Source organism: Erythranthe guttata, chromosome 7 (genome assembly GCF_056151865.1).
Source record: "Erythranthe guttata isolate IM_541 chromosome 7, IM_541, whole genome shotgun sequence".
Lineage (NCBI taxonomy): Eukaryota > Viridiplantae > Streptophyta > Magnoliopsida > Lamiales > Phrymaceae > Erythranthe > Erythranthe guttata.
Genome location: NC_142539.1, coordinates 642,262 through 665,626, shown reverse-complemented (window position 1 = coordinate 665,626; position 23,365 = coordinate 642,262). Strand labels below are relative to the sequence as shown.

General features: G+C 36.3%; 9 protein-coding genes across 9 annotated transcripts; 5 read left to right on the top strand and 4 right to left on the bottom strand.

Moving 5' to 3' along the window:
• The first annotated feature begins 1,359 nt into the window (after positions 1 to 1,359).
• EBP (ethylene-responsive element binding protein) lies at positions 1,360 to 3,278 on the top strand. The gene is made up of 2 exons (XM_013001602.2): positions 1,360 to 1,639; positions 2,456 to 3,278. Exons 1-2 carry the CDS (start codon positions 1,459 to 1,461, stop codon positions 3,070 to 3,072), a joined length of 798 nt encoding a protein of 265 aa, XP_012857056.1. The 5' UTR covers positions 1,360 to 1,458; the 3' UTR covers positions 3,073 to 3,278.
• Positions 3,279 to 4,774: 1,496 nt separating this feature from the next.
• On the bottom strand, positions 4,775 to 5,505 carry LOC105976326 (glycine-rich protein). The gene has a single exon (XM_013001597.2). The coding sequence runs from the start codon at positions 5,503 to 5,505 to the stop codon at positions 4,927 to 4,929; it is 579 nt and encodes a 192-aa protein (XP_012857051.1). The 3' UTR covers positions 4,775 to 4,926.
• A 156-nt stretch (positions 5,506 to 5,661) lies between these two features.
• On the top strand, positions 5,662 to 7,380 carry LOC105976329 (large ribosomal subunit protein eL19y). Its single transcript, XM_013001600.2, has 5 exons — positions 5,662 to 5,908; positions 6,293 to 6,415; positions 6,579 to 6,892; positions 7,012 to 7,073; positions 7,162 to 7,380. The coding sequence occupies exons 1-5, from the start codon at positions 5,797 to 5,799 to the stop codon at positions 7,184 to 7,186; spliced, it is 636 nt and encodes a 211-aa protein (XP_012857054.1). The 5' UTR covers positions 5,662 to 5,796; the 3' UTR covers positions 7,187 to 7,380.
• A 543-nt stretch (positions 7,381 to 7,923) lies between these two features.
• Positions 7,924 to 9,379, top strand: MDO1 (telomere-capping, CST complex subunit). Its single transcript, XM_012973075.2, has 3 exons — positions 7,924 to 8,223; positions 8,815 to 8,965; positions 9,057 to 9,379. The coding sequence occupies exons 1-3, from the start codon at positions 8,120 to 8,122 to the stop codon at positions 9,174 to 9,176; spliced, it is 375 nt and encodes a 124-aa protein (XP_012828529.2). The 5' UTR covers positions 7,924 to 8,119; the 3' UTR covers positions 9,177 to 9,379.
• An 838-nt stretch (positions 9,380 to 10,217) lies between these two features.
• Positions 10,218 to 12,242, top strand: LOC105948856 (putative protein phosphatase 2C 73). The gene is made up of 6 exons (XM_088820510.1): positions 10,218 to 10,476; positions 10,623 to 10,862; positions 10,967 to 11,281; positions 11,367 to 11,484; positions 11,576 to 11,808; positions 11,913 to 12,242. Exons 2-6 carry the CDS (start codon positions 10,650 to 10,652, stop codon positions 12,093 to 12,095), a joined length of 1,062 nt encoding a protein of 353 aa, XP_088676636.1. The 5' UTR covers positions 10,218 to 10,476; positions 10,623 to 10,649; the 3' UTR covers positions 12,096 to 12,242.
• LOC105948839 (lipase class 3 family protein) lies at positions 12,213 to 15,904 on the bottom strand. The gene is made up of 7 exons (XM_012972081.2): positions 15,322 to 15,904; positions 14,337 to 14,534; positions 13,977 to 14,249; positions 13,650 to 13,749; positions 13,425 to 13,543; positions 13,142 to 13,318; positions 12,213 to 12,988 (listed from the first exon to the last, which is right to left on the bottom strand). The coding sequence occupies exons 1-7, from the start codon at positions 15,619 to 15,621 to the stop codon at positions 12,275 to 12,277; spliced, it is 1,881 nt and encodes a 626-aa protein (XP_012827535.2). The 5' UTR covers positions 15,622 to 15,904; the 3' UTR covers positions 12,213 to 12,274.
• A 675-nt stretch (positions 15,905 to 16,579) lies between these two features.
• LOC105948846 (transducin family protein / WD-40 repeat family protein) lies at positions 16,580 to 20,416 on the top strand. The gene is made up of 12 exons (XM_012972094.2): positions 16,580 to 16,905; positions 17,170 to 17,310; positions 17,393 to 17,508; positions 17,621 to 17,775; positions 18,106 to 18,194; positions 18,304 to 18,850; positions 18,961 to 19,065; positions 19,283 to 19,428; positions 19,524 to 19,603; positions 19,688 to 19,793; positions 19,898 to 19,972; positions 20,055 to 20,416. Exons 1-12 carry the CDS (start codon positions 16,816 to 16,818, stop codon positions 20,193 to 20,195), a joined length of 1,791 nt encoding a protein of 596 aa, XP_012827548.1. The 5' UTR covers positions 16,580 to 16,815; the 3' UTR covers positions 20,196 to 20,416.
• A 130-nt stretch (positions 20,417 to 20,546) lies between these two features.
• On the bottom strand, positions 20,547 to 21,290 carry LOC105948865 (pathogenesis-related protein STH-2). The gene is made up of 2 exons (XM_012972118.2): positions 21,043 to 21,290; positions 20,547 to 20,962 (listed from the first exon to the last, which is right to left on the bottom strand). The coding sequence occupies exons 1-2, from the start codon at positions 21,224 to 21,226 to the stop codon at positions 20,664 to 20,666; spliced, it is 483 nt and encodes a 160-aa protein (XP_012827572.1). The 5' UTR covers positions 21,227 to 21,290; the 3' UTR covers positions 20,547 to 20,663.
• A 637-nt stretch (positions 21,291 to 21,927) lies between these two features.
• On the bottom strand, positions 21,928 to 23,214 carry LOC105949761 (major allergen Pru av 1). Its single transcript, XM_012973081.2, has 2 exons — positions 22,900 to 23,214; positions 21,928 to 22,441 (listed from the first exon to the last, which is right to left on the bottom strand). Exons 1-2 carry the CDS (start codon positions 23,081 to 23,083, stop codon positions 22,143 to 22,145), a joined length of 483 nt encoding a protein of 160 aa, XP_012828535.1. The 5' UTR covers positions 23,084 to 23,214; the 3' UTR covers positions 21,928 to 22,142.
• Between the last annotated feature and the right edge of the window lie 151 nt (positions 23,215 to 23,365).

The following is a 23,365-nucleotide window of genomic DNA, read 5'->3' as shown; positions in this document are numbered from 1 at the left end:
ATTTTTAAATGGATTATTCAACTATTATTTTGATGCATTTTAATGCTCTGGATATATGCATGCAAAATTGCACATGAATTCGGAGATTCCATTTCGATTTCCACCCCAATGTAAGTTCCAAGGCGTTCCGGAATCGGAACAAATTTTTGCATTTCGTTTTTTTTTTAACAGAAATAGGAACCCATTTCTTACTTCCAAAATTTTCTGAAAAAAAAAATCATTTCCGATCCATTCCGTCCGATTTTCACCTCTAATTTTAATAGATTTAGTATTTCTATTTATTTATATTTTATTTTTGAATTTCGTTGTATCAAAACTGGATTCACTCGATTAAGGGTTACCCGAAATCGGGACCGATCAACGCTTTCAACTTCGACATTGTTCATCAGCCCAGCCAAAAAGCCCAACACCATCAGCCCAGCAAAAATCCATGCGACGTCGTTTTGTGGCAATTAGCCCCCACCAAACCAACTTCGACACATCAGCCCAGCAAAAAAGCCCAAACACTACGCCAATTTGAACCCATCAGCCCAGCAAAAAATCCATACGACGTCGTTTTGAACCAATCAGCCCCACCAAACCAACTTCGACACGTCAGCCCAGAAAACCAGTGTGGGACCCACCAGCCCAACAAACGAACCGGGTCTTTATCCGGTCTAGATGTTCTAAATATATTGAACCATTAGTGAATGAAAATTTAGGCTGGTATGGTTTCTCCATTGCATTTGCATCTCTACTCCATTCTCACACACCCACACGTGTGTGTGTGTGTGTGTGTTGTGTGTTGTGTGTTTCGTGCTTCCTTAAAGCCGGTTTTATTTCCTTTTTCTTTTGTGGATTCACGTGTGATGCCACGTCATATTATTTCTTCCAACTAACCTTTTTCTTTCTATTTTTTTGCTTCGCCTTTTTTCAGCTTTTTTTTTTGGTTTCTTTCTCAACAGAATTTCGTCATTTCTTTTTCAATTTTCCTTAATTAATTAAATAAATAATTGGAAAAAAAAAATTAAATAGCTCCACGTATTATAGTGAGTTTAAAAATTCAATTCAAAATTTTAATTACTTAAGTGAATAACTCTACTGTTTTTTTGCCCATAATAATAATTCAAAGGCAAATTCTTCTTGAACTCTCTTCCAACCCAACTTGCAGCAGCAGCAGCAGCAGTACTCAATTGATCAAGAATCCAACGGCTGATATTCACTAATATCAAGTCTCAATCTCCACCGTCGGATCACAAACCTCCAAAAGACTGCAACTTTGTACACTTTTTGTCCTTTTCTGTAGTTGTAACCGCATCACCTTCTATATATCATAAATCAAAACCATACATAATTCATTTCCCCTCTCTCCCTCCCCCCCCCCCTCTCTCTCTCTCTCTCTCTCTCTCTCTCTACTTTCTCTCTCTTACGCATTTCTGTATCTATCTTTTTCATCAAGAAGAAGCTTAAAGAAAAAAAATGTGTGGAGGTTCAATAATTTCTGATGAACCCATAATCAAAAGAAGAGGCAAATTAACCACAGAGGAGTTTTGGGCTGAACTTGACACCATTTCTCACTTTTGGGGCTTCGATTTCTCAGACGATGCTGCCAAAAACCAGCCCGAACCCGATGCTCAAAAGCCCGGCCCGCACAACAAAGGTCAGTTTACTATGTATGGAGAGTATAATCCGTTATATTATGTTATTTTTATATGCAAAAATAAGGTCCTAATTATATATACAGAAGAAGGTGACTAGTAAGTAGAGATCTTTCACACACACCAAAAACAATTAAAGATTCAATTTTTATGTTATTTTTATGCAAAATTAAGGTCCTAACTATATGTATACAGAACAAGGTTACTAGTAAGTAGATATCCTTCACACAAAAGAAAAGAGAAAAAATCAATTAAAGATTCAATTTTTATGTTATTTATATGCAAAATTAAGGTCCTAACTATATATATATACAGAACAAGGTTACTAGCAAGTACAAAGTAGAGATCTTTTTCTCACATACAAAAAAAAAAAAAACAATTAAAGATTCAATTTTTATGTTATTTGTATGCAAACTTAAGGTCCTGACTATATATACAGAACAAGGTGACTAGTAAGTAGAGATCTTTCACACAAAAAATAAAAAACAAATCAATTAAAGATTCAATTTTTATGTTATTTGTATGCAAAATTAAGTTCCTAACTATATATACAGAAGAAGGTTACTAGTAAGTAGAGATCTTTCACACAAAAAAAATATAATAATTAATTAATTAAAGATTCAATTTTTATGGTTAAATAGTGAGTAAATCAAAATCTAGACCCCAAATAAAATATTTTTCGTCTTTTTTGGCAAATCTATATGAATTCCCATGTAGTGTGTGTGTGTGTGTGTGTGGAAGTTGAAACATGGTATGATATAATTGGTGTGTCAAAAGCAAATATAATTAAAAGAAAAAGGACTTGATGGAAAATGTAGGAAAAAAAGAAAAGGAAGAGAAGGGCAAAGAAAGGGGTAGAAAGAGTACATACAGAGGCATAAGGCAAAGGCCATGGGGAAAATGGGCTGCAGAAATTCGTGACCCGAAAAAGGGCGTTCGAGTCTGGCTCGGAACCTTCAATTCGGCTGAGCAAGCCGCTAGAGCCTACGACCAAGCCGCCAAGCGGATCCGCGGTGACAAGGCCAAGCTCAACTTTCCGGCCAACCATGAGCCGCCAACACCACCACAGCAGCCGCCTCCAAAGAAGATTCGTGTTGTCCCCGAGCCGCAATCCAAGCCGAGCCAAGTCGTAATGGATTGCGAGCGCCAAGGGGCCGAGCCGTGTTACTTGAAAGGATGTGAGCCTATCAAGGATGAGCTGTCGAGCTGGGAAAGTTTGTTAGGGTTAGAGGAGCCGAACCAAGTGATAATGGAGCCGAGCCAAGTGATAATGGAGCCGATCAAGGATGAGTTATCGAGCTGGGAGAGTTTCTTAGGGTTGGAGCCGGCTGTTAAGCCGAGCCCTTTTGGGGTATTGGATGAGACAATGGACTCCGTTGACTTCTGGATGATGCATGAATTTGCTGCAGCTCAGCAGAATAATCTATTTTTCTGAATAAATATTAATAATGATTGGAAAATAAATATTATACATATATGAGCGTGTATGAATATATATATATGCCTGTAATTTTGTGGTGTTGAAGGTTTGGACTTTAGTTATTGTATGCAATTTGGTTTTATGTTGTATGCAACTTATTTAATGTTTAATTTTGGTGGTTTTCTTACATGGGATATTTTGGTGACTGCACTCTTGATAAATGCAATGCTGAGTTCCAACTTCCAATGTACTTACTACTATATTTTATTAAATTTAATTTTATATGTACATATAAATATTTAGTTACATGCATTCATTGTAGGACAAGAGTTATTATAATAAAATTGATGTACCATTGCCATTAAGTCAGGCTCCAATTATTCATGATGACCACATATTTAGATTAACTAATTACCAACTAGCAAATACTAATAAATTAAATTATCAAAAAAAAAAAAAATACTAATAAATTGCAAAAGAAACAGGCAATTCTAAATAAATAAAAAACATTTATTGGAGTCTCATTTTTTTTAATTATTGATAATCCAATTGACAGAAACAAAATTGCAACAGAAGGTTTATAAAATCAAACACTAATATAAAGAGTGGAAATTTATGTGAGTTAAGAAAGTAACATACAACAGAATGCAAAGAATCAGAATCGAGATCCCCGTTTTCGCAGACTCTGTAAAAAGATCGAATATACTTCCCACTTTTAAATCTCATTTGTCACATCTATATTCTATACTGCCGAATCCCGGTTCGAATATGTTCCAGACCAGTACAAAGGTTCCAAAAGGCATGGTAATAAAATCTAATCAATCTTCACGAAAAGACTGCTGTCGAAATTTCTCAATAATTCTCCGAATTCCAACTTTTAAAAACAGTTGCAAAACTAAACAATCAAGAGAAACAGATGGCACGAAAATAATCAAACTAAGGAAGTTTCGATAAAGCACCAACGTTTATTGCAAATAATACAGTAACGCCAACATTAGAACAAAGAGACAGTGACCATATGAGAAGAAGCAAATCTAGCAAAAGTTAAGAACATAAAAAGCCACCTGTCGAATAATCATTAGTAGATTAACTCTTTAAGTATTGCTAATGATGTATGTGCAGGAAGGGAATTAAGAAAATATTGATTAAAAATCCCTAGTTGGGGCTAATAGTACAACAGGGGCTAATATTCAAATTAAATAACATGACAAGTTAAGGGGAGATACACGAACCTAAATCTAAGTGGGGCCTAATGCAGGAATCAACCTTATGCAAACAACTTTATAACTTCATGATTTATTCGGTAATCAATCGATAATTATTCTCCTAGTGCTCGAGAAAATCTTATGAAAATTTGCTACGTCATTCATATTCCTATTCCGATACTGATATATAAACTAATATAAACGATACATGTAAGCAAATACAGACAACGGCTAAGGTAAGGCGGTTTAAATATCAATTGAGTGATTCGTCGTTGCATTAATAAGCGATACACGCAACGGATAGATACATCAATACCATTCTATTATACGTATCGTAATAGGGAAAAAAAATGGACTGTCTTTAGCGCTAATAGTTGAACAAATCAACCAATTTTGTTCACAAAATAAAATTATCTTAGCAACGTGTTCTATCGTGATATGCAAATTGGACAATCGAGAATATTGTTTTAATTAAAACGCATCGAGTTGCATTGGTACATGAATTCAATATATACAAGAATTTAATTTCATTATTCATACAAGCATCAAGTTATATACAGATATTATTTACGTAAGTTACAAAGCTAAAAACAACCGGAAAGCACTAGCTTTAATCAAATATTATTTAGGAAAGATCGATTTTTTACCGATTATCGATTACCATTCAGCAGACTGTAGTCAATTGCATTGGGACCTTTCCCCGATCACCGAATCCATCTTCGACAAACCTCACCACCTTCTTGTAAGCAAAATGCAAGCAGTTCGACATGGCGATCCAGCAAAGAATCTCGTAAACAAAATCGAAGGCAGGATCGGATATCGAATTATCGGAAAATTCTTCCCAATTTGACCCTCCATACCCGCCGAAGTTCCACCCCTTACCCCCACCCCCACCCCCACCCCCACCGCCGCTACCGAAGTATCCATCGCCGCCGCTGAAATTGCCTCCGTCGGTGAAAGCAAAGGATCCATTCCCTTCGCCGCCGCCGCCGGCGTCATCAGCTAGGATCTTCCGCTTGACGCGGCGGGTTTTGCGGATGCGTGGTTTGGTTAGGGTTCTGGTGGATGGCGGAGATGCGGCGAAGACGTTGAAAGGCGGCGGCGATTGTGGCTGCTGATCGGATGACGTGTCGGCGACGGAAAGCACGCTGTGGGGACGATTGAGGAGGAAATTCGAGAAGCCTAACGACTGTGTCGAGTACGCTATCGATGAAATTGCGTCGGAAATTACAGCGATCTCCATTGAATATTGCCGAATTCGAGATTCAGAATTAGGGATCGGAGAGGCGTGGGGGGGGAATTGGGGGAAGATTTTTTCCTGGGAAAAAGGACGAAAATGAACAAGGAATTTCTTTTTTGGTCTTATTTGCAATTTCCGCGGTAAAATGGGCTGAACATTTGGGCCTGTATTTTGGGCTTAAAAATAAATAAATTTATATTTCTTAATTATGAAATAAGATAAAATCAGTACGAATACCAAACCCTAGTTTAGCAATCGGGGTTCCTCCACCATTTCATTTTCAGAGGCGGAGCGATGGTGTCGTTGAAGTTGCAGAAGCGGCTCGCCGCCAGCGTTCTCGGCTGCGGTAAAGGCAAAGTATGGCTCGACCCCAACGAAGGCGGCGAGATCTCCATGGCCAACTCCCGTAAGCTAACTTTTTTCACACAACACTCAATTTTGTGTTAATTGACACGATTTTGTTTCTCTCTCTAGAAATGAATTACTGTTTGTCGCGAATAGCTCGAGAACAAGCTGCCTACAGCCATCTCTGATTTTGTTGTTTTAAACCATACCCTTAATAATTCTAAGTATTAATTTCATGTGTTTTGTATTTGAATGTCTTCGTGTTTATCTGCTTCATTGATTGGAATTCTTATCTGTATTAACTTTGTTTGAGCAATCAAATTACCGAATTCATCGATTGCGATTGTGATTTAATCATATGAAATGAGATGCAATAATTTTAGGTTTAGTCTATTGTAGGAGTATATTTCAGTGATATAAATCTCGATGAATTTTGTCGATGCAGGTCAAAATATAAGGAAGCTGGTGAAAGATGGTTTCATCATCAGAAAACCGACGAAAATTCACTCTAGATCTCGCGCACGAAGGATGAAGGAAGCCAAACAAAAGGGTCGTCACTCTGGATACGGTATATATAGCTCATCAACAATCCTTTCCCATCGTTATTGACCATCGTTTTTTCCCGTTAGTTTTTGTAAAAACTTCAATTTATTGTAAATATGAATCAAAACCCGTTTCGCCTTTTTGATTGTTGATTGAAAATGAATTAAGAATTGATATAATATTTGAAGGTAAGAGGAAGGGTACGAGGGAGGCGAGACTGCCGACGAAAGTTCTGTGGATGAGGAGAATGCGTGTCTTGAGGCGTTTGCTACGCAAATACCGAGAGTCGAAGAAAATAGACAAGCATATGTACCATGATATGTACATGAAGGTGAAAGGAAACGTGTTCAAGAACAAGAGAGTGCTTATGGAGAGTATTCACAAGTCCAAGGCCGAAAAGGCGAGAGAGAAGACACTCTCCGATCAGTTTGAAGCCAAACGTGCTAAGAACAAGGCTAGCCGAGAAAGAAAATTTGCCAGAAGGGAGGAACGATTAGCTCAGGTTATAATCATTAAAAACTAAATTAAATATTCCGTTTCAGCATTTTCGTTTAGCTCGTTTGAAGTTTGATTAGTCGTTGATGATGGTAGTAATTAATACGGTATTAATTGTTTACGTAGGGACCTGGAGAGAAAGCACCGCCAGCTGCAGCTGCTGCTGTTCCGACGCCCCAATCTGCAGGGTAAAATAGTCTTTAATGTAACATAGGAAATAGAAGTCTCGTTGATTTGGTTATTCGTTTATTTATCTATTTATTTTGGATTTCCCAGGGGAGCCAAGAAGGCAAAGAAGTGAGATGAAGAAGCCAAAGGGATTCGATCAAATGATTATTTTTTGATGTATTGATTTTTGTGTTCGATAGACTTATGCTGCGATTTTTTACGAAATTTTAGTAGTTATTGATGACTAATGAACTAATGAACTGCTTGATTGATTTTTTTTTTTACAATTACGTTGAGGAATTGGTTAATTAGTTATTCTGCTATTAAGGTTGTTTATGTGCTTAATTTACAGCTTAGGTCTTTGATATTTGACCAAAAAGCATCTACTATTGTCATTCAAATACATATAGCACTACATTATTTTTCATTTGCAAAAAATATTTTTCCGACAGGTCAAATTATGAAAAAAAAAATTTGTTTGGATAATTACAACATCTTAACAACTATAAATTTTCTTACACATCCACCATTTAATTGTCAAATTTAATAAAATTTTCTAGATTATGTGAAATATTTTTCAGTTTGTACTCGTTTTACGTCAAGCGAGTTTTATACTTCGAAACAAAATGACCGCTTAGCTTGTAATTATCAGATTGTGGTGAATCAGAACTGCATTTATCAGATTGTGGTGAATCATAACTGTATTTATCAGATTGTGGTGAATCAGAACTGCATTTAGTTGAGGGACGATTGTAATTCCCCAAGATAATGAATTTTTCTTCGTAATTTGACCTTAGATCAGGGTGTCTAATTAGATTATTGGGCTTATTAGGAGAGTGGGCCATTAGGCCAATGTGAAAATAGATTATAATAATTATATTTTCTCACTGATTGATTCACTTGACAAACCTCAGGTGCAGCAAAAGAGCGATTCTCTCTTCTCTCCGAAATCCCAACTTCTGAATTGCTTTTCATTTTTTAATTCTCCAGAAGAGATTCTTCTACATTTTTTCTGATCATTTGAGGTAACTTTCTGCTTTTGAACTATCGTACAAGTGTTGGTGAAATGGCTGTTTCTTCGATAAGTTCCGGTGCATTAGTTACTCTGCAAGAACTGAATCCGTCTTCCCCAATCTTCAAGCAAGGAGCTTCTTTTAGGGTTACCGGAAAGTGAGTCTTCTACCATTTTTTTTTTTTTCTCCATTTGCAATCTCGATATCTCATTACTTGATCTTTTGGTGTTTTTTGAATTTTTATTTGATAATTTTTTTTTTTCATTTTTGTTTGATTAAGCATGTGTTCTCTCTGCAAGTACTTCATGAATGGGATTTCAAATTCGGATTTTAATTTCTTAAAATAATTATTAAAAATTGAATTTTGTGGCCCTCAGAGAGCATGCATGTTAACTGTTTGATAAAATGTCGCTTATGTAAAGTATTTGCTATTCCAATTTAAAAACTAAGAATGGGATTTTTTTTATGGGTGAAGATTAGATCATTTAATTTGGAACTACCCAAGTATGCATCATGCTTTGTTGTAGCCATACTTGAATTGGAAATCTTCAAATACATGTAGCTCGTTTTTCGTCTCGTATAAGTTAGAAAAGCTCGTTTTTCTGATTTTCCGGATTCCGTTTTTTTTTTTCCCATTTACGTAAGGGTTTATCAAGAATATTCAAATCGTTATCATAGCCTACATTCCACAAGCATGTTATAAAATTCGGAAGATTTTTATTTTTTTATTTTTTCGTCTCGTTTTTAGGCTGCAAGAGTACAATTTTGAGGAAGCATTAGCAGTAATTGTTGATGGAACTGTTAGCTTAAAGATTGACACGCAGCACTTAAACATCAACCTTCGCGCGGGTTCTATCTATCAGTTTATCGGAGAACTGCATATTGAGCCTAATAACGAGGTATATGATTGTTTGCATTATTTCCAATGTATTGGTTTTTGCATTACTTCCGAGGTTTTGATTTTTGCATTATTTCCGATTATAATTTCAGGCAATTATAAAGGCTCGAGTGGGTAGAAACGTGGATGGATTAGACATTAATCTCTACCATCAGTCACTGCAGCTCTTGAGGAAATTCGAAGCTGAACAAATAAATAGTCGAACGTCTTAATAATTCACCCTTGCCTAATTAGACTTTGTTTATTTCCCGGGTTGGAACAAATTACTATAATGCCCCCCACCTATTGTATTAGTCGACATTCACGAATCAAAGCTCTTATTTTCATGTTTGTCACAATCACTCAAACAGCTCTATTCCAATGCAAACTCTTAGTCGCTTTTAGGCGAAGAGACGTGGTAATTGCTTGCACCCCTCATATTTGTTTTTTCCTTTGTTTTTTTCTCTTTGAAAAAAAATGATTTTTTTTACTATTGTTTAATTAATGAGTAAAATTATGGTCAACTCTCTAGGTAATGTCAAATTACGAAAAAACTCATCGTGTATGCCTAATTACAATCAGTGCCCTCAATTATGATACTTCTTACACGTCCTCCATTGCAGTGTCGAATTTAGTGGAATCTTCTAATTTTATGTGGAATATTATCCCGTTTGTACCTATTTTAACTCTTTGAGCTCCGTACTTTGAAACAAGATGATCATAAGATCTATTTATTGGCATGCAAATATTATACTATGATGCATCAGAAATTGACTTTTTGCACAAAACGAGTACAAACTAGAGAATATTCCATGGAATCTAAAAAACTCCGTTGAATTTGATACAATAAGGGTGGACGTTTAACAAGATTCATAGTTGATGGTGATTGTAATTACCCAAACATGAAGGGTATTTTCGTAATTTGACATTACATCAGCTTGACCGTAATTTATATACTTAATTAGTTCGTGATAAGATTAAGAATTGGAAAAATCCAACTGCTCAACTTATGACCGACATGAGTTTACTTTAATTCTGATCCACCAAAATAGTTTAGTTAATTTCAACCCTAAAATATAATCAAATGCATATTATTATATAATAATGTTAAAATATCATGTGCTTGTACAAATGCATGGTCATTATTAAGCCGTAATTCAATAATACTCTTTTGTCATATTTGCCCTTTTGTCACTCATCATCAAATCCAACAATATAACTATTGTATTTTACAATGATTATATATATCCAGCCTCCTATAATTGAATTTAATCACTCAATAATTCCAAAACTAGAGAGAGAAAGAGCTAGAGAGAGAGAGAGAGAACATTATTTATTTATTTATATATAAAAAGGCCGCCAAACGTACGCATGCATATACGTAGGCCCCTACACTACAAATGATTAAAGAGAAACTAAAATGGAGTGTAAGTTATCTCAGTATTCATCTCCACTTTTGTTTCTCAGTTTTTAATTCGCCGGAATTTGGCCGGAAAGATGACTTTTCTCCGACTAATATCCAGCAAAGTAAAGGTATATTCCAAATGTTTCATTTTCATTTAATTTATGAATCTCTAATTTCTGGTGGTGCTCTAATTTCTGATTATATTATCAGCTTTATGAATTTCAAGAATTTAACCTAATTATTGATCATATATTGTGAAATTATTAAATTGCAGATCTAATTGAGCTAATTAATTAAGAAGATGGTGCAGTACTTATCTAGTTTATTCAACACCTTGTCAAAGAAGAATAGAATTTTGGCAAAAGAATCTAAGAGGAATAATCAACTTATGCTGACATCATCATCCGACGCAGTTATTATGATAAATCCCGAAAACCGTAAAAATTACGCTGCTGGTTATTCGAAACGAGGCAAGAAAGGGATCAATAATCAAGATTGTTTCATTATATCGGAGGTAAAAAAAAAAAAAAAAAACAATTTGTGTGTACATAAGAGCTTTGCATAATTGATTATCTTTTTTTTAACAAAAACAAAAAAAACATTTTGTTTTGGTCTTAGGAATTCGGGTGCCGAGATCAAGACACGGTTTTTTGTGGTGTTTTCGACGGGCATGGTCAGTGGGGCCACCTTGTGTCGAAAACAGTTAGAAAATCGATGCCGTCTACGTTGCTTTGCAATTGGCAAGAAAATGTTGCACTAAATGCACATGATCTTGATTATGGATTAGGGCAAGAAAACAGAGGGAATATCCAATTTGATATGTGGAAGCAATCTCATTACAAGACTTGTGCTGACGTGGATCAAGAATTGAAACAAAACCCTCGTATCGACTCTTTCTACAGCGGTTGCACCGGTTTGACACTTATCCGACAGGTAAATAAATTGCAATAAATCTTGATCAAAATTCGGTTATCATAGTAATTATTATTATTTCATCTTAATCGTTTTTTTTTTGAAGGGTGATCTTATGATAATTGCGAATGTTGGAGATTCTCGAGCGGTGCTAGCGACTACTTCAGACAATGGAAATTTGGTTGCGATTCAGCTTTCGACAGATTTCAAACCGAATTTACCTCGTTAGCTAACTCTCCTTTTTGTCTAGTTTTTTTTTACTTTACGAAGTAATTACGGACATTTTTTTTAATGTACGTATTGTTTTGGTTGCAGATGAGAGTAAACGGATAGCCCAATCGAGAGGGAGGGTATATTCTTGTCCAGATGAAGTAGGAGTGCATAGACTGTGGATGCCGAAGGGCGATACGGTAAAAGGTCCCGGTCTAGCTTTATCGAGGGCGTTTGGTGATTACTATATAAAAGACTTTGGTCTTATTTCCGAGCCAGAAATCACACAAAGAAACATAACTAGTACAGACCAGTTCGCTATTTTAGCTACTGATGGGGTATGTTTCGTATTTCGATATTTCAAGAATCGTTTTTTTTTTTTTTTTTTTCCTTTTTTGCTGGCAAAAATGACAAATTGGGATTGAATTGTTTTTCTTTTAAGGTGTGGGATGTTGTGTCTAATCAAGAAGCAGTGGAAATTGTGGGCTCGACGAGAGGAAGGGCAGAATCGGCAAAGAGATTGGTCGAATTTGCCGTTTGTGCTTGGAAAAGAAAAGGAAGAAGTGCTGTAATGGATGATATTTCAGCTGTTTGTCTCTTCTTTCATTGTAAAAATGCTCTGTAAAAAAGATGTTGAATGATATATATATATATATATATATATAGTTCCTTACAGTTTTGGATTGTTCATTTGCATTTGTTGTTAGTTCTTGAATGAATTCACCATAATGAACAAAAGCAGTGACAGAGGCCAAATTCGAGGCGCAATCAATATATTATTATTACTCGTTTTTTTCGACATTGTTAACTACAATCTAACTCATCTTCAAGCTGTTTAATCAAAAGTTCCATCATTTTCTTGTACATTGGCATATAATGGTCATTTATCATAGTCCTAGACAATCGAAGCTTACTGTACAACTCTCTTGGCGTCTCGTAAATCCCGACTTTCTCTTCAGCCGGTGGTGCCACGTCATCACCCGACTCTAACAAAGAAGGAACAGAAACAATATGCATTATCCTGCCGGGTGGATAGAATTTATAACTATCACTAGCATCGAACGAGGAAATAGGCGTATAGCTTTCGACTCCATCAGCAAACACTTTCTCCTCTTCGGTTATCTCCTTCGCCACAGCTTCTTCTTCTTCCTGGATTTCTGCGTGGACCCCACTCAGCTCTTTTTCCAGTTCGTACCATAATTGCCCTTCTGTAATCTCGCCATTGGTCGATGAAGGAACTGCTTTATCCACCACCTTAACCATATCTTCATCTTCATCGGTTTCTTCATGTTCAGTCTCACTGCAACTTGATGAACAGTATTCGTTCTTGTTTGAATCGGAATTGTTGGTTATTACATCACTTGTAAGAGATTCTTCGGTAATAAGAGAAACCTCGTCGGGAGAATTTTCTGTTATAGGGTTTGATGGAGGGGAGAAAGCACGTTTTCTGGGGCCCACACATGACCAAGATGATATAACAACTGCCTGTGCTACATCTTGTGCACGTTTCATCACAACCTATTAAAATATTTCACGATGTGAGAAAAAGACGAGCAGAAAAAAATCCTAGAACAGACGCTTTTCATGACTAATTGTAAATATCGGTTACACGATAATATCATATTGAAGAAGAAAAAGGGATCAAGATTTTGTGGGAATCTTTCTTACTACCTGAGTGCTGCTCGAGACTGGTCGTAAAAGTGCACCTGCACCAACTACCTTTGCTTTTGCGTTCGATATTGAGGGTAGGCGGGACCCGAGAGCAGTGGCGGAACGGTAAATAGCATTCAAGACTCGGTTTCGTTCGACTTGATCACGGAGATCGTTTAACCAAGATGATGCTGTTACCTGATAAAGAATTGAGATTAGCATTTGCCAAGTTTTAAAGACTAAATAGCTCGTTTAATAAAATATGAGTGTTACGAAAGACGTTACATATGTTTGATCTGCATACCTCTGAGCGAAGATCGTCTATGGAAGCAGTTGAAAACGTGGGCACCAGATCTGAGCCGTTGATTATTGTGGTGATGAAGTATTTCCCGGATTCAGCCAGCTCCCATGTCATGCAGGCAGCTGAAATAGAGGCAATTTACAGATAAGAAATTCAACAACACCTTACATCAATTTTGGGGAAAAAATGGATTTTCTTAGAAGAATCGATATACAAATCGTCACATGCCTGGTGCAAAAGTAACGCAAGTTGCTGTAAATTCTTTTTGTTCTCTAAGGATGTATGTAAGCAATGCAGCTGTACCACCACCAAGTGAATGCCCGACAATCTGAAATAGTCAAATGGAGAATTTGTAAAAAACACCAACAAGAGTATGTGCGTTTGCATGAAAAGTATTGCATGTATGCATCAATATAACAGAGCTGCAGAGTCAATAACGATCAATTTTCTCCATATCTTTGGAAGCAGGACAAGATTCAATAGTCTAATAAAATCATATTTTTTTTTCCTTTTTTATTATGTATGTGTACGCAATGACAAAGGAACACTTCATACCTTCACCTCATAGTCGGGGTTTTGTTCAAGAGCCTTGAGCAAAGATGGGGTACTTAGCTTCGCTATCCATCGAGCTGCAGCAACCATCCCACAATGTGCGTACCCTAAAACCAGATTGCTTATCCCACCATCATGCAAAACCGAATGGTGAAAAGGGACAACCGCCCCAGTGGCGGCAGTCAACGTATCTTTAATGCTGTGAGTGCCACGAATCAAGAGAAGGAAGCACTTTGAGCTTTCATCACGTATAATTGTGAACGCAGGCTTCAGAATCTTGAAAAAACAAACTTAGGTATAAAAAAAGCAGTCACCATATAGAAAGGACAGAAAATCTGTACGGTAGCAAATGACATGACATACCCCTGCTTTCGGCTTCTGAAGAAGAACATCTGCTTCGGTAAATCCAGCAGTACTCAAAAATACCGGAAAGGGTTTTTTGGAGAAAAGCATGCAGAGGGTAAGTAATCTTAAATAGTAATATAATTTATGTACAATTTCAGGAGCCTTCAACTGCACAGAATTTTCGCCGGCGTATACACTTGCAACTTGTAAATCGCCCTGCAATCACACACATCGTATTCAAAACTATGATAAAATTGATCGTAACACACATTGAATCACTATCAAATGTCTCAGTCACATCCTTGTAAGTCAATTCCTCCAAAAGAGAATGCATTAGGAAGCACCGAAAAATGAAAACTTAACATAACTGCATAAAATCTCTTGTAAGTTGTAACTACGAATCCAATTTCTCGAGAAGAAACAACATAAATATTATATTTAACTGCATTTTACAGTCTCTTAAGGCCTCGTTTGGTTGCCAAGATAAAATTAAATAATCTAATGAAACCAAATTATATTATTGGACCTTCGGTGATCCAACAAAAACATGCCCAGAAGGTAAGATAACATAATATTTTCGGGTCGACCAAACAAGCAAGTTACTGGGGATATCAAACATCAAACAAAGTCGAATTATTTACTTAATCATGACTAATCTCCCCAATCAAACGAGGCCTAAGAAGATAAATCAACAGTAGACAGAAAATATCCAATCCATATTACTTTAGCATGCCCAAGAATTTACCCAAATCATCTCAATTTACTCTGAACTTCACAAAAGTAAAGCAACTCAAGGAATTTAGTGTTTTTTCACATTATTCACAAAAAAAAAAACACTTTAATAATCAAGTTTAATGCTAAAAAAAACACTGTATAACGAACCATATACAACCTAGAGAGAGAGAGAGATAGAGATAGAGAGAGAGAGAGAGAGAGAGAGAGAGAGAGAGAGAGAGAGAGAGAGAGAGAGAGAGAGAGAGAGAGAGAGAGAGAGAATCCTAACCTGCCTCCTTATAAGATAATTAATTCCGAAAGCCAAATCACCGATCGGCCACTTTCCCAACGTCTCCGAGTACGTAAACCTCAAAGTTTCCGACAGAGTCGAAATAGTCTCCAGCCAAGTAGCCGGCGCCTGAGCTGGCCTCCGTGACAACCGTTTCTTCGCCGATCTACTCATCGATTTCGAGTAATCGCCGCCGGAGGAATCTTCTCCATCCGCCGCCGATGAAATCCTCCGGCTAACTACGTAGTACAGCAGCACCACAGCCCCCGCCGCCGTCGCCGCCATTGTCGTAGCTGCCATCGGATTGTAAACTCTCACGAAACCGAAAAAAATCAGAAGAATCAGTGATCACTGTATATACTTACATATACATACATATAATCTTCGAAACGTATAATTGCGAATACAGAATTATTGTAATATAATTTGTATAATCTGTTGATTGATTTATGTATACAATTTGTAATTTTTGTCTCTGCGTAGAGAAGAGGTTGAAAAGGGGGGTTAAACCAGAAACAGAGAGTAAAGCTTTTAACCCAAACAGTAAATTACTAATCTACCCTTCTCCATTTTTTTTTTCCACTTCGATTTTCGAATTCCGATTCCGACTTATAAACTTCTATTCTAAAAGCATATCTCTCCTTCTTAATTTCGAAAGTTTCGATTTTGATTTTTTGGATCGAAATGGGAATATATAGGATAATACCCTATTATTTTCCGAAAACAATTTAGAAAATTTTCGATTTGGAACAAAAAAAATTCATTTCGATTTCCGATTTTTCACAATTTACTTTTCACTTTATTTTCAGAAAAATAATATTTTTTTGAGAGTGTTGAATCCAATTCGATCATGATTTTGACATTTAATAACAACTATCTCTAATAATTTCTATTTACTACCACTTGAAATAATTTAATCAAAACTTTGAATTCCACTAGATTTTATCTCAAGTTGGATTAATATGATAATATTAATATTTCCTTCCCATTTGATTGATTAATCAATGTTATGTTTTATCAAATATAATAGGATATACTAATAATCTTGATGCGGGGGCAGAACGGTCATTTCAAGGTGAGAATGCAATTTGCGTTGGGTAAAGGGAGGCAAAGTGCGTACGTTAAGTGGTGGTTATCTAGTGTGACGGTGTTGCGGTGGGGTCCAGGGGTAGATAGGTTAGCTGTCGTCCGATATGACTTTGTGGGCCCACTATTTTTTTTTTAATTTAAATAAGCCCATTATTATTATTAATTTATTGGGCTTTTTTTCTTACATTTTAGCCCATTGAATAATATCAGTATTACCTCAAATCTGACAGCCCACCACACTTCTTAAACACAAATTTTTTTGCAGTTCCCTTTGCCGCCACCTCCACCACCACCGCGTCCGGCGGCGCTCCACCACTACCCAACCCCTGAATCTTACTGCTTTTGAATTAAACGACGGCGGCGAAGACAAACGAACTTTGTGTTTGATTTCGAAGATTAGGAAAAATGGGGTCGTCAAATATCAGAGACGTTTTAACTTCGTTCAATCCAACTCTGGACTTGTTCGCAATTAGTATTGGGGAAGGCCGAATTAAGGTACGTGCTTTTTTTTGCTGCTTAGGGCTAAAACGAAATTGAAGAAGATAGGCAGGAATTATTACTATTATTACGGTATTGTTTTTCGTAGTGCTGTCATTTTTATTTTGGAATTTTATTGGGGGTGTTTGAGGTGTTCTAATTTAGGTTGATGAAATTGAAATTTCTTTTTATAACATAGTTGAAAGAGTTGAATATTTGTTCGGAAAATGGTTATTACTAGTTCTAGGGTTTGCAGGATGATTTAGTTTAGCAAATTTACAGATATGGGACACAGCGAAAGGTCAGCTCCAGACGGAATTTGCAGATATTTCTTCGACCGAAACGAGTATATTTGCGAAACAGGAAGGAGGGCATCTTTCGATTGATTACACATGTATGAAGTGGCTGTCTCTGGAGAAAAAGGTTTCGACATTTTTTTAATTTTGGCGTATCGTTATTTATCGAACACCGTTGTAGTTTCTGAATGAGGCTCGATGTTTTGCAGAAGAAGAGGAAGCTTGGTGGTTCACTGTTAGTGTTGGGAACTGGCGGCGGTGATGTGGTGGCATTAGATGTATCGGCTGGTCAGTTAAAATGGAGGGCTAATGACTCTCATCCAGGGTTAGTTATGTTTCACATTATACTCTCTTTTTTTTTCGTGTTATTAGCTTTCGCTAATATTTAACTAAAAAAAATTAGTTTTCGTGATGAATATTTGGTTTTGTATGTGCAGAGGTGTTAGTGCTGTTTCATTTCCTGTAAGTGGTTCGCGTATTTACTCGGGTGGTGTGGATGGAATGGTTTGTGAAATTGATTCGATGTCCGGGAATTTATTAAACAAGTTTAGTGCTTCTTCGAGGCCAATTTCTTCTCTAGCTGTTTCCCCAGGTATTTGTCTGAATTAAATGTTTCGATAAAACAACAATAAATCTTTTTATTTTATGAATTTTAGAGTGAGAATTTAATACCTTTTTTTCTTGGTTGAAGTAATGGAAATCGACCTTAGTGTTTGAGGCCTCAGAATCTTTCTTTATCTGTATTATAATACGTGAAGACGTATTAGCACGAATGATTGACATTTTGCTGCATTTTCAGAGCATTTAAATCTCTTACATCCCATTTTCAATAAGATTTTGTAATGTTCGTCTATTAAAGTCATAGTTCTAATTGTCCATTCCTTACTTATCCGTTTCTTGGTTGACCATTGACTCAAATCAGACGGAAAAACGATAGCAACTGCAGCTGGTCAACTGAAGGTTTTCAATTGCGCAAATCGCAAAAAGCTGCAAAAGTTTTCTGGCCATCCCGTGAGATTCTAAAAAGCTTTATTTCTTCAATTTTTTCGCGTTACGAACATTAGTTAAGGATTTTTTCAAACTTCCGTCTTACATTCTTTTTTTAAAAAATCTTCTATAGGGGGCTGTGAGATGTATGGTGTTCTCTGAAGATGGTAAATACGTGCTTTCTTCAGCTACAGGCGAAAGATATGTTGCTATATGGAAAATCGATGGCAGCAAAAACAAGTCATCATCCGCATTACTTGCAATGGACCACCCTGCTGTATACTTGGATTGCAGGTGTGTCGATAGTGGAAATGCGGATAATTCTGGTCTATCTGTTCTGGCAATAGCAGAAACGGGTGTTTGTTATTTTTGGCACGGAAAAACTATCGATGAGCTTCGTAATTCAAAACCGACGAAGATTTCTGTACTCTGTGATGAGGGAGTTTTGCAGAAGAACAAAGGGGCGGTTCCTAATGTATTTGCTGCAAAATTGCAGAATGTTTCTGAGCCTGCTTGTGGTCATTTGTTTCTTGCTTATGGTTTGCTTATAAAACCGACGTTTGAGAAAGTTCTGGTACATTCCGGAACAGACATAGATTTGAATGTTTCGCAAGATGGTATTCTTCTTCCTATTGGTCAACCGCACGGGTCTAAGAGAGCGTCTGTTGACCAGAGTCGAGGCAAGTCCCTCTCTCTCTCGTTTTGAACTTAATTCCATTAAAGATTTTATTTTTTTGTTTTGTCCGAAATATGTTTGTGGTAACAACAACATTTTATGATAAATGTACAGTTACTGCTCTGGATCGTGCGAATACAGAGAATGCTCTACTTCCCGTACCTAAGATGTTTGATCTGATCGATGTGAAGAGTGAATTGAAGCCCCTAACAAGCAAAGGTATGCTTAAAAATTCGAGCCTCTTTCCTTGGTTATGATTATTCTATACGGCAAATTAAACTACACCTACCTTCCCTGAAGTTAGGTGTAATTACAGCTATACCCCCTCGGGTTTCATAAATTACACAAACATCCCCTAAAATCTAAGCCGTAGCATTTGGAAAGATTGATTCCATAATATGTTAGTGTTTCCACTTGTTTCTATGGGATAATGCAGATAGAAACGAGTTAGACCCTGTCACTCTTTCCATGGAGGAAAAATTACGATCTTTAGGGATACTTAGTGATAATACACTTAGCTCGAAGAAGGGCAATAAAATGTTGGAGGGCATCAACCTTGACGAAATTACACCGAATAAGAAGGTTTGTGTTTATTACAATAGAGTTCCGGGCTTGTTTTTATTACCTATATATCTATCTTGAAAATAAATGTTTTTCCGTTTCCCCTAAATACATAGATGAAAGCAACTATCTCATCCATGGAACCTAGTGATGCACTCAAACTATTGAAGGGGTTGGTAGATGTTTGGCAATCCAGGTTTGCTCTTCGATAAAATTTTTTTTTTATTATTCATCACATTATTATTATATTTATTTACTTATTTTAAATTTTTCCTTGCAGATCTCAGAGTTGCAAGATTGTTCTTCCGTGGATATGTTGTGTATTGATGTACCACAACGATTACGTTAGATCTCAAGAACCGAAACTTCTGGATAACTTGTACAAGGTAGAATATATGGGGAAACTAACCTTCTATTATATTTTGTTTATTTTCCTTTTCTTTTCATTCTTTTTTTTCTTTTCGGGTGACATTTTTACCCTTTATTACAGGTTGCCAAATCAAAAGTGCCAGCTATGAACTCTCTACTGCAGTTGTCTGGTCGTTTGCAACTCATGTCAGCTCTGGTTAGTTCTCGCAAGAATGTCAACTTAAAAAAAAAAGATCGTTTTTTTTTAATAATGTTAATGGGTTTTGCTTTGTCAACAGATTGACAAGGGTTTAAACAAGAAAGATTATGTCTTGGAGAGCGATGATGGAGAAAATGAAAGTGAAGATGAAGATGTTGATGAAGTTGTTTACGGAGTCGATGATGAAGACTCCGATATGAGCAGTGAGGGTGACGAATGATTTTTTTCCAGCTCGGTTTCTGATAGGGGCAGTTTTGTAGTTTTAATGCCGACAGATTCACTCCCGTTTTACATTATTTTTTAGGTTGACAAGAAAGCAAAATATTTGAATGTCATCGTGTATGTGTGTTATGTTGAAGAGACGATTATTTTTTCTTTTGTCGGAAGGTTGTATAATCACGATTTTGTGGAATGGTGGACGAGAAATAGACACTTTTTTTTCCGAGTAAATTCAAGTCCATTATAAGGGGAAGTAGGGGAGGGGCCGGGGGGACTCGAACCCTAGACCTTTACCCTATTGGTAAAGGTTATGTATCAACTCTCTTAACGAGGGTTGGTGAAATAGACACAATTAAATCACCAAATATATAGATAATCAAAAAACTGAATTTCTCTCAACGAGAATTACATTTTTTTTATTTTGCAATTCAAGAAATAGTTTCAAAAATAAAATAATCTAGGAAAAAAATTAAGCATAAATGTGAGGATTCTCCAAGAGATAGGCTTCGACAACTTTGTATATGCCCATAGCACTCTCTTTGCCACCCTTGATTTCTTCCTCGTCGATTTCGTAACTACCGACCGTGTGATATTCGCTCGTCATCTTGCAAATGGAGCCCCTGTTGTCACTCAATTCGAACTTGATCTCGTACTCAATGTACTTAAGTTTGTCACCCAATGCATCGCCCTCGATCATAGTGTATTTGCAGACATAGTTCTCTTTGTCCAACTCGTTTATACGATTCTTCACGTACTTAAAATGGCTAGCTGCACGAACAAAAATAAATAAAAGAAAATCATAGTGTAAAAAGATTTGAACTTTTTGGAGTATTTTTAAGAGTGCTTACATTCGGTGAAGTTGACTTGCTCAATGCTTCCGGAACCTCCGGAACCTTCCAAAGTATCGATACTTTTAATGAATTGAGGTAGGAGTTTTGGTATGAGGTTGCTCGATTCTAAGATTAGCGCTTTAAAGAGACGGCCCGGCGAGACGGGGCTAGTGAATTCTTGATTAATTTTTGTGACTCCCATAATTTCTTGCAAGATTCTTTGATGCTACCTAGGGTTATAGAAATGGTCTAAAAAACTTAATAATGTGTTTGTATATATATAAAAATATACATAAAGCACCTCAGAGTTGAACATTCATTGAGAAAAGACTAAGAATAGTTAAATTAGTCTATGGATTGAATAATATTTGCTTTGATGGCTTAGAATTTTAGGTTGACGGGGTTGCCTCTTTAATTTTCCACATGGGCGGCCTTAATTAGATTATGTTGTAAATTCTCAAATTTGTACTCGATTTACCCGATTAGTGCTCCATATTTTAAAACAAGATGATCATAAAATGTGTCTCTTGGCTTGTCAATATCAGATTATGATGAATTAGAAACTGCATTTTTGCACAAAAAACGAGTGCAAACTAAAGAATATTTCACGAAGTTTAGAAGTTTCTTTTGAAATTTGAAACCATAAGGGTGGACGTGTAAGAAGATTCATAGTTGAGCGGTTGGTTGTAATTACCCAAACATGATAAGGGTTTTTTCGTAATTTGGCCGCAATTTACCCTTTTGATTAATTAAGCATGTTTACCAACTTGTTTCTTCATCATTTTGATTAATTAAGCATGTTTAACAACAAGAACTACTCCTTTATTCTTCATCACTTAAATCCCAACCAGCTAGTCATAATACACTTGGAACAGATAAATTGAAAAAATAGCAAAACATAACTCAATAATAATATTCTCCCAAGATTGACATTCATAACAAGAACACTAGTTATACACATTCTTAACAACATACAAACTCGAATCAAAATATCATTACAACCAGCCAACTTACAACCAAAAAAAAACATAGTTAATCGAAACAAAACGAGCTCCTCCAAAACGATCGAACAAATCGTGAGAAAAATCCCCCCAAAAATATCGAAAAAAAATTTGTTTTCAAACATAGGCATGAGGGTGTGCCAAGAGATAAGCTTCAACAACTTCATACATCCCAATAGCTCTATCTTTACCCTGCTCAATATCTTCCTCCTTAATCTCCACATTCTCTATCGTATAATACTCGCTCGTTATCTTACAAAGGCATCCACCGTATCCGTACGCCTCGAACTTCACTTCGTATACAATATGATCCAGCTTCCCCATCAAAGCATCCCCTTCGATCAAAGTGTACTTGCAGTAGTAATTCTCTTCGTCCACTGCATCGATTCTGTGCTTCACGTAGTTATACGGGCTAGCTGCAAACAAACAAAGATCGCATTTTTATTAGTTCAATCTGCGTGAAAGTTGAGTTCTCGGACATAATCCTTAAAAGGGCTTTTGGTTAAATTGATTTCTGAGCTAGCTGCCCCAAAAAAAAAAGGTCCCATTTTTATTAATTCAATCTTCTGCAAGAAAGTTGAGTTCTTGGACAAAATCCTTAAAAGGGGTTTTGGTAAAATTGATTTCTGAACTAGCTACCAAAAAAAAAAAAAAAAAGATCGGATTTTTATTAGTTCAATATTCTGCAAGAAAGTTGGGTTCGTGGACAAAATCCTTAAAAGGGCTTTTGGTAAAATTGATTTCTGAGCTAGCTGCCCCAAAAAAAAAAAGATCGCATTTTTATTAGTTCAATATCAATAGTATGCAAGAAAGTTGAGTTCTTGGACAAAATCCTTAAAATGGTCATTTTGGTAAATATTGATTTTATATTTACCTTCTGTGAAGTTCATTTGTTTGATTGTGCCGGGTTCGCCTTCGCCTTGGAGAAAATCGATGCTTTTGATTGATGAGAACAAAAGCTGAGGGGCGAGGTTGTGTGAATCCAAAATTAGGGCTTTGAACATTCGATTTGGGGTTACTTTTGTTCTAAATGATTGAGATACTTTCACAACACCCATTTTTCTTTTCTTTCTTTGACAAATACTTGCAATTGCAGAGAGGGTTTGATTAGAGAGGAAGAAGAAAGACTTTATTGCATGGATTTTTATTTATTTATTATTTTATTTTATATTTTTGTATTCTTTTTGTGTGGGAAGTTTAGGTGAAGGTGAGCTTTCAAATGTGTATAGTTGAAAGAAAAGTTTAAGTCTTCGTTCTTGGATTCTTTGACTCATTCAACACGTGAAGGAAACATCTTCATGTAAGTTGCATGACTTTTGGTATCTATATAATTTGAGGAT

What these genes read in the sequence shown, in the direction of transcription:
- EBP (XM_013001602.2), top strand. Translation starts at nt 1,459, where the DNA reads ATGTGTGGAGGTTCAATAATTTCTGATGAACCCATAATCAAAAGAAGA. An exon ending in GCCCGGCCCGCACAACAAAG is followed by an intron (nt 1,640 to 2,455) that starts GTCAGTTTACTA and finishes TGGAAAATGTAG; the next exon opens with GAAAAAAAGAAAAGGAAGAG.
- LOC105976326 (XM_013001597.2), bottom strand. Translation starts at nt 5,505, where the DNA reads ATGGAGATCGCTGTAATTTCCGACGCAATTTCATCGATAGCGTACTCG.
- LOC105976329 (XM_013001600.2), top strand. Translation starts at nt 5,797, where the DNA reads ATGGTGTCGTTGAAGTTGCAGAAGCGGCTCGCCGCCAGCGTTCTCGGC. An exon ending in GATCTCCATGGCCAACTCCC is followed by an intron (nt 5,909 to 6,292) that starts GTAAGCTAACTT and finishes TTGTCGATGCAG; the next exon opens with GTCAAAATATAAGGAAGCTG. An exon ending in CCGACGCCCCAATCTGCAGG is followed by an intron (nt 7,074 to 7,161) that starts GTAAAATAGTCT and finishes TGGATTTCCCAG; the next exon opens with GGGAGCCAAGAAGGCAAAGA.
- MDO1 (XM_012973075.2), top strand. Translation starts at nt 8,120, where the DNA reads ATGGCTGTTTCTTCGATAAGTTCCGGTGCATTAGTTACTCTGCAAGAA. An exon ending in TCTTTTAGGGTTACCGGAAA is followed by an intron (nt 8,224 to 8,814) that starts GTGAGTCTTCTA and finishes TCTCGTTTTTAG; the next exon opens with GCTGCAAGAGTACAATTTTG. An exon ending in ATATTGAGCCTAATAACGAG is followed by an intron (nt 8,966 to 9,056) that starts GTATATGATTGT and finishes TTATAATTTCAG; the next exon opens with GCAATTATAAAGGCTCGAGT.
- LOC105948856 (XM_088820510.1), top strand. Translation starts at nt 10,650, where the DNA reads ATGGTGCAGTACTTATCTAGTTTATTCAACACCTTGTCAAAGAAGAAT. An exon ending in ATTGTTTCATTATATCGGAG is followed by an intron (nt 10,863 to 10,966) that starts GTAAAAAAAAAA and finishes TTTTGGTCTTAG; the next exon opens with GAATTCGGGTGCCGAGATCA. An exon ending in GTTTGACACTTATCCGACAG is followed by an intron (nt 11,282 to 11,366) that starts GTAAATAAATTG and finishes TTTTTTTTGAAG; the next exon opens with GGTGATCTTATGATAATTGC.
- LOC105948839 (XM_012972081.2), bottom strand. Translation starts at nt 15,621, where the DNA reads ATGGCAGCTACGACAATGGCGGCGACGGCGGCGGGGGCTGTGGTGCTG. An exon ending in ATTATCTTATAAGGAGGCAG is followed by an intron (nt 14,535 to 15,321) that starts GTTAGGATTCTC and finishes GTGTGATTGCAG; the next exon opens with GGCGATTTACAAGTTGCAAG. An exon ending in TTGCGTTACTTTTGCACCAG is followed by an intron (nt 13,544 to 13,649) that starts GCATGTGACGAT and finishes CCTCTATTTCAG; the next exon opens with CTGCCTGCATGACATGGGAG.
- LOC105948846 (XM_012972094.2), top strand. Translation starts at nt 16,816, where the DNA reads ATGGGGTCGTCAAATATCAGAGACGTTTTAACTTCGTTCAATCCAACT. An exon ending in TTGGGGAAGGCCGAATTAAG is followed by an intron (nt 16,906 to 17,169) that starts GTACGTGCTTTT and finishes GCAAATTTACAG; the next exon opens with ATATGGGACACAGCGAAAGG. An exon ending in TTCTGGATAACTTGTACAAG is followed by an intron (nt 19,794 to 19,897) that starts GTAGAATATATG and finishes CCTTTATTACAG; the next exon opens with GTTGCCAAATCAAAAGTGCC.
- LOC105948865 (XM_012972118.2), bottom strand. Translation starts at nt 21,226, where the DNA reads ATGGGAGTCACAAAAATTAATCAAGAATTCACTAGCCCCGTCTCGCCG. An exon ending in GCAAGTCAACTTCACCGAAT is followed by an intron (nt 20,963 to 21,042) that starts GTAAGCACTCTT and finishes TTGTTCGTGCAG; the next exon opens with CTAGCCATTTTAAGTACGTG.
- LOC105949761 (XM_012973081.2), bottom strand. Translation starts at nt 23,083, where the DNA reads ATGGGTGTTGTGAAAGTATCTCAATCATTTAGAACAAAAGTAACCCCA. An exon ending in ACAAATGAACTTCACAGAAG is followed by an intron (nt 22,442 to 22,899) that starts GTAAATATAAAA and finishes GTTTGTTTGCAG; the next exon opens with CTAGCCCGTATAACTACGTG.